Source organism: Thunnus thynnus, chromosome 4, assembly GCF_963924715.1.
Source record: "Thunnus thynnus chromosome 4, fThuThy2.1, whole genome shotgun sequence".
Lineage (NCBI taxonomy): Eukaryota > Metazoa > Chordata > Actinopteri > Scombriformes > Scombridae > Thunnus > Thunnus thynnus.
The window spans coordinates 26296520-26309133 of NC_089520.1; the positions used below are offsets into that span (position 1 = coordinate 26296520).

Sequence of the window (12614 nt, forward strand, 5' to 3'; positions counted from 1 at the left end):
TTTATAACAAAACGTATGCTTTGGGACCTCTATGGAGTGAAATACCTCTAAAGAGGTTCATTGCACATATTAGACATCCATGAATGGATCCTTAATAAAGAAAATCAATGATAGATTATCTGTGTGTAACTGGTTTCCTGACATTTTCTGGATAGGTGGATCAGCAGCAAGACTACCTCCTTACAGTACATAACATATCTGTAAACTTGTCACAGCAGCATTGTGTGTGTGTGTGTAAGTGTGTGGAAGGACATCTGTGTTCGTAAACAAAATCTCAGCTTGACAAGGCTGGCGGAATTTCTGGGTCACATGAACAAAGACAAGCTCATATTTGCTTCTGCATGTGGGTTTGCTCACTTGTCTGGCAACCATCACACATACAAGTGAATTCCAGTGATCTAAAAATACAATATACACATACACATGAACGAGCACACACACACTTCCACACAAATGCAATGGCACGAACACTACACCTTATCCTTACTCTAGACATTTTTTTGCCCAGGGGTATACCAGAGAACTAGGTGTTATCGCACTCCCCTGTGAGTCCCACTTTCCTCCCCAGAGCAATTAATGACAACATGGTGTCAGAAACTCTGGCCCCAAAATGGCTGCCTATCTGGAATGGAGGTGTCACATCACCCTGACAACCAGGTCAAGCCCTCCGAGTATCATCAGTGTGCGCCAACAAAGCCAGGGGTCAGAGTTCATCTCACCTTGTGACCCCTCTGTGGAATTGATCTGTTGTAGTGGAAATTGGATTTTGGTGCTGCATGATTCAGACAACAGCCAGACATTGAAGACATTTTCTGCCTTGAATGATTGACTAGATGACTCATGGCATCAGACACAACAATACGATATTATAGTCACGAAGGAACTACAAAAAAATTAGGGTAATTTTCTGTCATGTTTCTCAAGTATGCCTGTGTGTGTGGATCTGTGCGCCTTAAGCTATATTAAAGTGCACAGTGCATGCACATGTGTGTCTTTACGTGCCAGGGTGTATGTGTGATGTTGTCAAGAAGCTGGTGTTTGTCAAGAGGTTTGTGTTTTGGGGGCAGCAAGTCAGTCAAGGAGAGGAGCTGTCAGCCAGGCTGATCTGTGCAGCCGGCACTCGGCACAAGCAGAGACGCCCACCCATGTCAAATGTTACAGCACTAATCTCTTTCCAATGCAGCCCAGGTATAACTGCAGGGGCGAGAGAAAGACACACCTCATTGCTCCTCAGAATGAGATTCCCAGGAGACTCCACAATTCACAAATCTACAGGCTTTATTTAAATGAAATCCATAGCATCTTGTCATTGTTTTGAGATCAGCTCATTTTAGAAACTTTGGGCAATCGGCAACAATTGTATTGGATTGTATGCCTGTTAATATTTTGCACTGCAGCATTTGAAATCAGTAAAACTTGTGTATGACTGTGGAAATTATTTTTATTGCCTCTGCACTGAAGTGTGATGCTTTGCACACTTAAATGAGTTAAATGTGTGTAGCAATATTTTAGGACCTATGCTATACGTGTGTGCTAATTTTACTTCCCACAGTATGATCACGTTGTGTATTAAACTAAACAAAGGCTTTAAGACATGTTTAGTCCAGTTTAGTCCACGCATCTGCTGGAAGGATATTTCACAAATTATTTTAATGGTTCTAATGTCTTATTGAATGCATTTGTGGCTTTGTTTGTTTTTGCCCAAGGGGAGATAATACGCCGCCTCTCATCCCAGTGTCAACAAACTTCCACTGTAAGACTTTTCATTCCACACATGACCCAGTAAAATCCTTTTTTCCTCAGGAAATTAAGAAATATTCAGTCTCCCTGTTACTGGTTATGTTTGTATGGCTTTCTGCATATTTGTGTGTATTTAATTATTAATGCTCTCATAAACAAATCATTTTATATGTAAACTAGAAGGGCATCTCTACATATAATTAATATGATCATTCCACATGTGACACATATGTAAAATCTTCATACCACACAGATACAGTATGTGCCTGTGTGTTCTTTAGTAGGCAGCATACACAGATTTTAAATTACTGCAGTAATTTTTTTTTTTTGGCACATCCCTTCCAATATCTTACAAATTGGTGCTAATCAAGTTAAAGGGGACCTTCCTGCCCTCCTCGTCCCTCTAAACTTTCTGAGCATTTAGTCATGCACCTGCCATTTCCTCATTCCTTTGCGCTCTTCCCCCTAAATTACTGGGAGGTGATATACCGCCTGGGTGTCCCAAGGCTACAGGAGATTTAGAACTTTGTCCCATATGAAGGAGAGGTGAGAAAAGACATTACTATGCAGAATAGGTAATATTGAAAACGCCAGAGCTCTTTATGGTGCCCCATGCAGATTATCAATCTATTTGTGTAACTTGGCTACCCAGAATTTCATTTCCCTTTTCATTTATTTGCCTTGCTGCAACCGTTTACAGTGCCGAAACTGAAAATTGAAGCCATGACGAGAAAGGAAGCAATATTCCCAGGGCAAAATAGGCTTCTTCTGCTGTATGATTGGAAAGGTTCATTTGGAAGGGGGGGGTGGTGAAGTGACCTCTTTTTGATGAGCACAGAGGAATGTTGTGAGGGAAACTGGGAGTCCACATATGGTCATCTACACCTTGTCCATGCAGTGTACTCATAGGCCTCAGGCTTTTTTAAGTGTTCTTGAGCATTTAGAGGGGCTTATTGCATCATGAAAGAGCAACCCTTGTCAATATTGCCCTATATTACATTCAGCACCATGGACAGAGGCATACATTTGTTTCCATTGCGCTACATGAGTTTCAGCACCAGGGACAGAGCAATATCTTGACATCATTTCTCTTCTGTTTCTGGAGAAATGTTCAGAGTTTAGAAAAACACAAAATAAGTGTGAAAATTGTTTGACAGACCGGGTGCTTTGAGCACTGCTTTCAGGACGCCTGTGCAGTGAGCACAAATGATTTGCAAAAGCTACACAGTCATATTTAAATATACCCAAACGGATTGAAATAAGTACCATTTTGGGAGCGAAAAGACACTCTGTTACACGTCTTGCTCGTTAATTGCGTGTTATTATTATCAGTCCGATGGGCTCAGTCACCGAAGCCATTTCACTCCGGGCGACACTGGAAACATCTCATAGTACTCACAGGTAAGTTGTGTGACGAGACAGACCGTGAGGAAACCATCGTGGCGCCATACCTTACATAATCATCATGGCGTACCCACTGAAAATAATTACAATGATTTGTGCCCTCCCATTTCACCCTTGTATTAAAAAATATTGCTGGAAGTAAGTCAGGCGTGAGCGCAGGCAAGACTGCTGTGGTGAATGGAGTGTGGCCCGAGGGAAAAGCTTGGAGAGCAGAGCACGGTGTCATGCCAAAGAAAGCAAAGACCCCCCACCCCCCACCCCCCACCCCCACAACAACGCCCCCTCCCCTCCCCCCGCTGGGGCCCGGTCATGCCGTGAGAACGGGATGACATTACCGGGCCATTTAGCTGGCGGAAGAGCAGAAAGAGGTGAGAGAGGCGCCGAGTGTGTCGCTTTTGTTATTTAATGGCTGGCTAATGTCTAGGCGGAGGGGGGTATGCCTCATAGCCAAAAATGAAAACAAATAGGTCAACATTATGAGACTTGGATGTCGTCGCCATACTATAAGGCCTTCAGGCTGCGTGGTTTAACTGAAGACACTGAAGCACACCACCAGTTCATTTTTGTTCATCATTGGAGAACGGTTCAGTGCCGACACTTCACCCTTTAGTCTGATATGAATATAATATATTATGAATATATAGGAGCTGTGTTGCTGCTTTTATTTTGGCAACCACTTTTAGCAAGAGCCTAATATGCAGCAAACATATGGCTAACTGTATGAAATACAGTTTATTGTATACCATATACTTTAAATGAAAATGTATATTATTTCATATGTAGATAATAATTTGCTTGTCTTTGGGGCCACAGGTTGATCCACAAGAGAAATGCAATACTACCATCACCGTTTTCCATATTTTTTCGAAGACTGCCCAGCTTCAGACACATCTGCCCAGGTTGTCATAACTCCACTGCCGCTATTTTTTTTTTTTTTCATGAGCCTCCTTGCTGACCGTTTAAATGGCATTCATCATATTGGATTTAAGCAGGAATATCAGCCCTCTTATCATTTACAGATTGCCATGACCTCGGGTACTGTAGTCGTCCTTTGGGAATAGAGATAATTAAACAACATGAACTGATTCACAAAGGAATAAACCAGATAGCCAGTGATCTTAAATGGGACGTCGTAGTGCTCAGTTTTCTAAGAATTAGCTAAATTTAAAACATCTGATCCAAAATAAGTTTGTGTCATTATAATTCTTAAAGAAAAACTCCACAGTGAATGTTTCATCCTACTGCCATTTGCGCCTTCTTTGTAACCTCACATTGGGGCCTAAACAGTCTCCTGTTTGTGACTACAGGAGTAAGATCATGTTCACTACCATATAATAGAGATCACTCTGTCCTGGGGCATGATGATAATGTTGAACCTGGTTTCATTGCTCAGCTCATTCTTTGTTTCTCCTCCGACGCCACTCGGGTAAGACACAGATACAAACGTAACTAAAGTTTTATTTAAGTGTTTTAGATATTCCACCCTGAGTGGTATTCAATATCAACACCTGAGTCACTTAAACTGAGATTTTCATAAATCAAGGACTGCTGAGGCAATCAGCCTGGCCCCTCTCTGTTTGATTTAAAAGGGCCTAAGCTCAAAATTAATTTGATGAGGACACTGAGTGAACATTGGATGTCCTTTCAAATGATCAATTCATCTCTCACGGATAAACAGCTTTTCAGATTTTTTTTCACAGTATTTACAGTGTAAATTGATGCTTCTGACTTTTAATCCTCAAATCTCCATCTTTCGTTGCTGACACTTTTTTCCTTTTGTCTTTTTGACGAAGTTTTCTGATCACCTGAACGAACCTAAAAGATTAACGGCATCGGTGAATGTGGATTTCTGTGCATCTTGTCATTTTGTCCCACTCTTGTGTGTGTGTTTTTCCCTCCGATGTGCCCCCTCTATACGCCACTCGGCGGAGCTCACAGACTTTCCCTTTCTGGGAATCAAATCATCTAATCCACACGACTTTCTGAATAGCAGAGGAAGCTAATAATACGTCGTCTCACCGGTGCAAAACCTGATTGTTCTTAACAATAAGCAGCGGTCGGAAACGTCAGAGGAATCCTCCATCAGTGTGTTTTAGTTTCGCCTGTGGACTTCATTTCAGCACCACGGAGCTGTCCGCCACCCGGGAGCGAGCTGAGGGTGCAGCGACTCACTGCTGCTGCTGCTGCTGCTGCTGCCTTCGAGGATAAGGAGGGCTAAAAGATGATGTGAAATGTGATTCAAGCTTAAAAACCTCCTGAGAACGCTACATCCACCTTTTCAATCACACCGTATCTACAGCGAATGTTTATTGTGCATCGAGACATGTCGGGTGTAAATTGTTGTTAAGACACCTCATCACAATTAATATGAACATGTGTGTCAGTCACGAAGTAGGCTAATAACATCGTGAGTTCGTGAATGTGTAGTTATTTGCTCTGAGTAGGAGCACAAAGGACCGTATTCTCTATATTCCTCTATTTATAGACCCTCTCCCCTTGGTGGAATGTACCACTTGGTCCTCGCATAAGAAAAGGGGGGACAGAAAACGTTGGGTTTGACATATGCCGAGTTTATAGCGGCCCCTCTTTACTGAAACCTCCCCGTTGTTCTGGCAGGGATTGAACCGGTCCTGTCCGTTTAAACCGAGAAGACACCCATACCGACTCCTCAATGCAAAAAAATAAAAGGGTGCCAAGAAGCTGGGACGAGGGAACGTGGGTGTAAATAGACAGTGAACGCTCTTGGTCTCTCTCTCTCCCTCTCTCTCTTCTATCTCTCTCTCTCCCTCCCCCTTCTCTTTCTCTCTCTTTCTCTCTGTCTCTCTTTTATGAAATCAATGAACGAGTTATTGGGTAGGACATAAATATAAGGAATCAAAGCCTCCACCGGGACCAACGGCATTGCGCGCTTTTGATATGCGTCTTCGCCAAATGCTACATGTGTTTTCACATCAATGTAAATATTGGCTTTGATAGGACGAGAGCGGAATCAGCTCTGGCACGGCTTGGTCTCGGAACCAAATTTTGACCAAGACTTCCACCAGCTTTTTTCAACGTAAAACGATTCTCCACCATCACCATCTGCTGCTGTTGTACCCATCCCAACTCACTGGCCGGTCCGAAGATGGCAACTTTAACCAACGGGCAGGTGGACGGCACGGTGCACGGTGTCGGTGTCGGTGTGGTCTCCGCCAGCACGAACGGGCTCGTGAACGGATTAAGCCACAGCCACAGCCCGGCGGGCTGCCCGGCCACCATCCCCATGAAGGACCACGATGCCATCAAACTCTTCATCGGTCAGATCCCCCGCAACCTGGATGAGAAGGACCTCCGGCCCCTCTTCGAGGAGTTCGGCAAGATCTACGAGCTCACTGTGCTCAAGGACCGCTTCACGGGCATGCACAAAGGTGGGTTATGCCCATATTCCCTGAGACAACTATGGCTCTCTACTTGTTTTTGTCAGTGTGAAATCTGTCACACGTTTGTGAGAGTGAGGATCGTAAATCATGCAGGATTTGATGGGTAGAACTGCGAGATTGTTGGCAAATTGTGGCAATTTTCTGTAGAGCTGAAGCCTGAATGACTTTGTGCATGTTTTTGTCAAGATTTGTGGCACCGAACAAAAAAAGAATATTTTTCCTTTGTTAGAGTTGTCTGTGGATCTCTTAAATTCAATGCTTCATTTTTTTTACCTTATTGAGCAAGCATATCCAAGTATGAGGGTGTCACGAATCGGGAGTCACGACGGCATGAATTTATGTAGGGTGATATTAGGAGGAGCAATGTTCCTGTTTGAACAGTGTGCACGGGAGTATTCACACATCTAGTCCAGCGGTTGTAAACGTGCTTTCATTCACTACAGTGCTAAATCCAGGCCATTAACCTCACGTTTTCACGTTGCAGTAGCGGGAGGCTGTGTTTGATTGCCCGCAGCACCGTACACTCTGTTGCCCGTAACTCTGTGTGTGTGTGTGTGTGTGTGTGTGTGTGTGTGTTGGGGGGGTGGTGGTGAGGGGGCGGTCGCGCGTGCACGTGTGTACGCACGTGTGCAACACAGAGGGAGTGGGCCTGTGAATATATTGTAGCCTACTTTTGTCCAGCCTTTAAGCTTTTTTTTTTTTTTTTTTTAAAGATTTTCAGGTTTTATCAATCGGAGTTATCCCTCCTTGAAGATTAAAAATAAAGTACAAAACAGGAAAGCAAATAGCACACTGTAGTTGGTGAAATGTGTTCTAATTAAATCCTGAATTTTCTGACTTTATACAGCATATTAACTTGATCTATCTTAACAACTTTTTATAGTCTGTTTTCTTTGTTTACCCTGGCTGACACAGAGCGGATGCCTTTGTTACAGTAATGATGTCAGTGAATTAAATAATCATAAACTTTTGCTGTAACAGTGTTACATAGCCTTGTGTTGTAATATTAATGTCCTGCCTTTTGGTGCAACAGGAATGATGGTGCTTTAACCCTGTATTTTATTTTCTGCTCTCAAGGGAAGGGTTATTCTCTGCAAATCACCATCTAATGAGAGGTCACTAATTGATCCGCTATACCTGCAGGACATCTCCCAGGGGAGCAAAGTACATTAGGAATGAGCTATCACTTTTATTTGGGACCCCCCCACCCCTTCTCCTTCTCCCTTAAAGCTCTCTCTGCCCCCATGTAAACAGTGTGTGACATGCACCATGTGTCAGGAAACGATTATGATATACAAATAATTCCAGAGGGCAGAGACTGTCTGCAGGCATGGGGGAAACCAAAGAGGTGGAGAAGGAAAGTGTGTGCGTGGGGTGGGGGGTGAGGGGGGGGGGGGGGGGGGGGGGGTATCTTTTATTAATAGCCCAGCTGTAGTAGCGACTCCCTGTTGGACAGTTAATCACCAGTGGCCCCAGAACTATAGGCACGGCTCGCCAGCTGATTCTAAGAACTGTCTCCTCACTACGATATACGGCCCTGCTTCCCGGGCTGGGCCCCCGCTTTCATTAGCGAGCCCCCGCTGCGCTCATATTTTAACTAGCTGGAGGCACTAGCTACTCCCTGGCTCACTAGCTCACTGCAAGCTGTTTGAAGGCCGCATCCCCTCCACAGATTCTTAACACCTTCCTGAGGTTTCCATAGACACTTCCCAAATTAGCAGTAAAAGACAGCTCATCCCACAAATAACAGGCAGAGTGACTGACTGTGTACACTGCTGTTATAGCGGTTTTATTGAAGGAGACACAGCGTAACATGAATTTGGTATGGTAAGCTGTCACAGCAAGAGTTTGAGACAATACTTAAATGCAAATATACAAATATTCTGGAGAGAAATAATTAATGCTCTATTTTTTTTTCTATGTCTCGTCTTGTATGGGAGTTTAAAAGTCAAAGCCATTTCTGAAGTGCTAATGTTGATGGCAATTGCATGTTCATATATTCTCACTACATTCTTCTGCATTTAAAACTGTCTTTTTACATTTTGTACAACTTCACATTTATAGATGTACATGTTGTACATACATGCTACAATCTCTCACCACTCATTCCTCTCACCTTTTCCCTCAGCTCCTTCACTCTGTTTGCATTTTTCAGAGTCCTGCCACAGAGAGTCAAACCGAGGGCTTGATGACCCTTTAAGGTGTGAAATGCTCCAGTGGAGTGAAGTCTATAGTGCTGCCCACCAGAAAACTCTCTAGGCTCCTCTATTCTTCTCTCCCACTCTGCTCGATCTGTTTCATTCTTTGCTTTCCGTCGTTCTCCCTTTGTCTTCACTTTATGTACTTGCACGGACACGTTGCCTGATCACGACAGTGCATCATGTTCTATAATGGTTGTGGTAGCACAAAGCCTCGGCTTGAACTACAGATTGTAGATGACTGACTTTCATTTCCATTATAAATTTGTTCTACCTGTTTTTTTTTGTTTTGTTTTGTTTTTGTTTTTTGGGGGTTTTTTTTCAAGTAGCACATACTTGGAAACTGTCATCACTAACAATGCAATGCCTGATCTGGGGATACTGTTGCATTCATTTAACTTTACACAAAGAGACACTTTTACAAAGAAATAAGCATGGCTTCAGCTAGATAATACAGAGCTTTTTCTGCTACGGCAGGTAATAAAAGGCCCTGATCCTGTTCTACTGTACATCAACAAGCCTAAAGAAACAGCCTTTGCTATGGTAATGCTACCTCGGAAGAATAAGACCCCTATTATTGCCATTGTCAGCCGTGCCTGTGATACCATTGCCATAACCCTCCCCATAATGACTCCATGTATCACTAGTAATCTAGTCTTTAGGATTCTGTCCCCTTGGAATGGAGGGGTGGAAGGAGCAGGGAGGAGGGGAGCATAGGACAGGGGTCTGCAGAGGCTGGGAGCGGGCGCAGGGACACCAGTGCAGGCCTACATTCTCCCAATGATTTTATTTCTCTCCCCTCTGCGACCGAGCCATGCTAATAGAGGCCATTTATAACGGTCACCGGCTGCTGCTGCTGCTGCTGCTGCTGCTGCTACGAAGCACAACGGGCTGAGAGGCACGGCTAGCACAAAGAGCCAACCCTTTCTCTTTCTCCTCTCTTTGGCAATGCAGCATGGGAGGTGGGGATCTATTCAAGAAGAGAAGGTGTAGATATGATTGCTAGCACTATTCATCCGTCTGATTTCATGTAATAATCACCGGGGCAATTGAAGTGTGGTGATATGGGCTAGACGTTTAATAACTGAAGGTGTTATCTATTGTTTACCGTTATCATGTTATCAGGCACTGTTGTGTTCCTGGCCAAATCTTTATTGTCTACATCTTCGTTTTTCCAAGCAAATGCAAATGCAACTGTCACCAAGTTTGTTTTACTGCGTTGTTTCATTTCATGCAAGCAATATATTTGTCCTTGGCCCAAACTAAATACATTAGCAACAGCTCTCTCCATAGGCTCAGACAGTTAAAGTTGTTACAAAGCCACAGTTGCTCAAAGTCAAAGCAAGTGTTGAAACTTAATTTACATTTGAGCCAAACACTCCATATTGACCTGGAAAATGATGTAAACAAAATGTCAGAGTTTGTTAATCCAGATCACTTCCTCTTCTTCAGTAAGAGAGGACCATCAGCTTACTCAGACTGCCGGGATTAATGATAATACCTTGGCTGTTGAACCATTTTGTAATTTAATATCAATACTTCAGAAAAGGGTTATATGATCATATAAGGTTTAATATGTTTGAACAAGTGGAGATACAGTGTAATGACCAATATCTTGTTTAAATTTACCCACACTGCAGATGGCTTATGCTACAGATGGGGGCTATAATCTGTGCTGGTCATAAAGGGAGTTATGGTTCCCTCTGAACGCCTATGGTTTTGATATTTCAGCCCTTTTAACTGAATATGTCAGGGAGGCAAGTTCAGAACAGATTATTGGACTTATCATGTTTGGTAAGGCCAGGAAGTCATGATGCCAAAAACATGAAAGACTCATGCTGTGTTTTATTGGAGGCAATTAGGTGTTACAGGTTGTCATTAGAGAAGTACCATCTGCAAAAAGAAAAAAAAAAAAGAAAAGATGAATAAAACCAAATTTGACTTTGAACAAAGAGAGAAAGAAGTACGGGTGTATTTTTGTGTTTTTTTCGTCCTGCAGGTCTGCGTTAATGCAGCACGGTTCCGGCCGAAAAATTTCACTCCCGTTGCATCATCCTCTCTGTGGGATCTTTCTCTCTCCTCCTCTCGCATTTGGTTTGGGATGAGTGTGTGTGACTGTGTGTGTGTTTATGTGCTCCTCTGCTCCTCCCTTGGCCCAGAATACTCCACTCAGCTCAGCTCAGAATGCGCGCTCAGGCCCCACATTGTGCCCGGTTTCTATGAAGACACATCGCGATCGATTTTCAGTGTTTTGTCAGGGAGAACGGCAACATGTGTCACGGAGGAGGTCGCTTCTCACCAAAGTACATCCGACCACCGGCGCCACACCACACCCACCGCCCCTGTCCTAGAAGAGCCTAGAACTGCCAAGCAACAAGAGGGAAACAAGAGGCGGAGTCAGAGCAGAGAATACAGTGAGCCTAATTTGTCAGGAGGACCGTTGTCAAGGCAGCACTGCCTCTGTTGTCCATTATTATTGGAGGGGACTGTCAGATGGGGGCCAGCTGATGGCCAAGCAGGGAGCCAGTTAGTCACAGTGAGAGATGGCCGCATGAAGCCAAAGGAGGGAGTGCTCATGGAGCTCCTGCAAGGATTAGCATGCTAACAGCAGGTTTGGAGTCATGAGGCCTGTCAGGAAGGTGGAGCCCTCTAGCTCCTCTGACCTCAGCAGTCCTCTCATTAAAACCACTGACCTTTACATACATACAGAGAGAGAGAGAGAGAGAGAGAGAGAGAGAGAGGGAGAGAGGGAGGGAGATCATGTAAAGGGATGGCAGTATCTATTCATCTCTTTTAACTTCCTAAAGACTGACTGAAACTAGATGACATACATTCAGCAGTTCTCAGAAATTGCAAGTTCTGTAACGAGTTTGAAATGACTATTGATTGAAATTAAGATTCTAGAAGTACATTATCATTTACCAGATACTTGATTTGCTTCACAGAAAACTTTTTTTTATGTTAACAGTTCGGGAGCACATGCGCCTCTAGTATCATAGAGTAAAATGGTCTAGTCAGCATATACCAGTGTGTTACTGCGCAGTTAATGGTTCTACATGGCAAAGTCATGGGTCACTGTGGACGGCAGTGCTGACCTGTGGAGAAGCACAACGCTGAAGATTTGTGACCATTGTTAGAGGTTGCTGATCTCAACAATTTTCACATAGATAGATAGACAGATAGATAGATAGATAGATAGATAGATAGATAGATAGATAGATAGGATTAAACCAAAGTTTTTGGGGGGGTTTTCTGCGATTTAATTTTTTCACCCCAGGTGTACGTGTTTCATCTTCACAAACTTGGATATCAATATTCTGATATACCAAATACAAATGTGATCCATGATATTTCCAACAATGTCTGAGGTGAAAACGTCTCTAAAAAATGTATATGTACAATGAAAAAGCTTTCTTGTGTTTTGATACACTTAAACTCCTTGGCTGATAGCCCAGAGCTAGGTTAAAATAAAGTCTGCCTTAAATGTTTAATCAACATTTGACCTTTTGTTTTCCATAAAGAGAGGCTAAACAACATGCACTGGCTTCTTTCTGTTTTTTTTTTGTTTTTTTTTCCCTTAGTCTTGCTTTCCTATTGCTGTGTTCATTGCCCCGGTGTACCGTTCCCTCATAAGATGAAAAAAAAAATCCTTTTTTGACACATGCTCCTTGGAGAGGTAAATATTTTCTGTTTTCCAGGCTCTTGCATCAGCTAAGTATTATTGTGCCTTGTGTTCAATTTTTTAAAAAGTTGACGCTTTGGGCCTCTTGAATCTTTCAGCTACCCGGTTCTGGCAGGGTAGCTGAAAGGGTGGCCGGGTGGCCGGTTCTGGAGATGGGGAATGCAATATTTT

General features: G+C 43.3%; 1 protein-coding gene across 1 annotated transcript in view; it reads left to right on the forward strand.

The window, feature by feature from the left end:
- Positions 1–5606: 5606 nt before the first annotated feature.
- Positions 5607–12614, forward strand: part of celf4 (CUGBP, Elav-like family member 4) — an 88039-nt gene continuing 81031 nt past the window's right edge. The window contains exon 1 of the mRNA XM_067587947.1: positions 5607–6551. Coding sequence (XP_067444048.1) covers positions 6269–6551 — 283 coding nt within the window. The 5' untranslated portion in view covers positions 5607–6268. The remainder of the gene's footprint in view (positions 6552–12614) is intronic.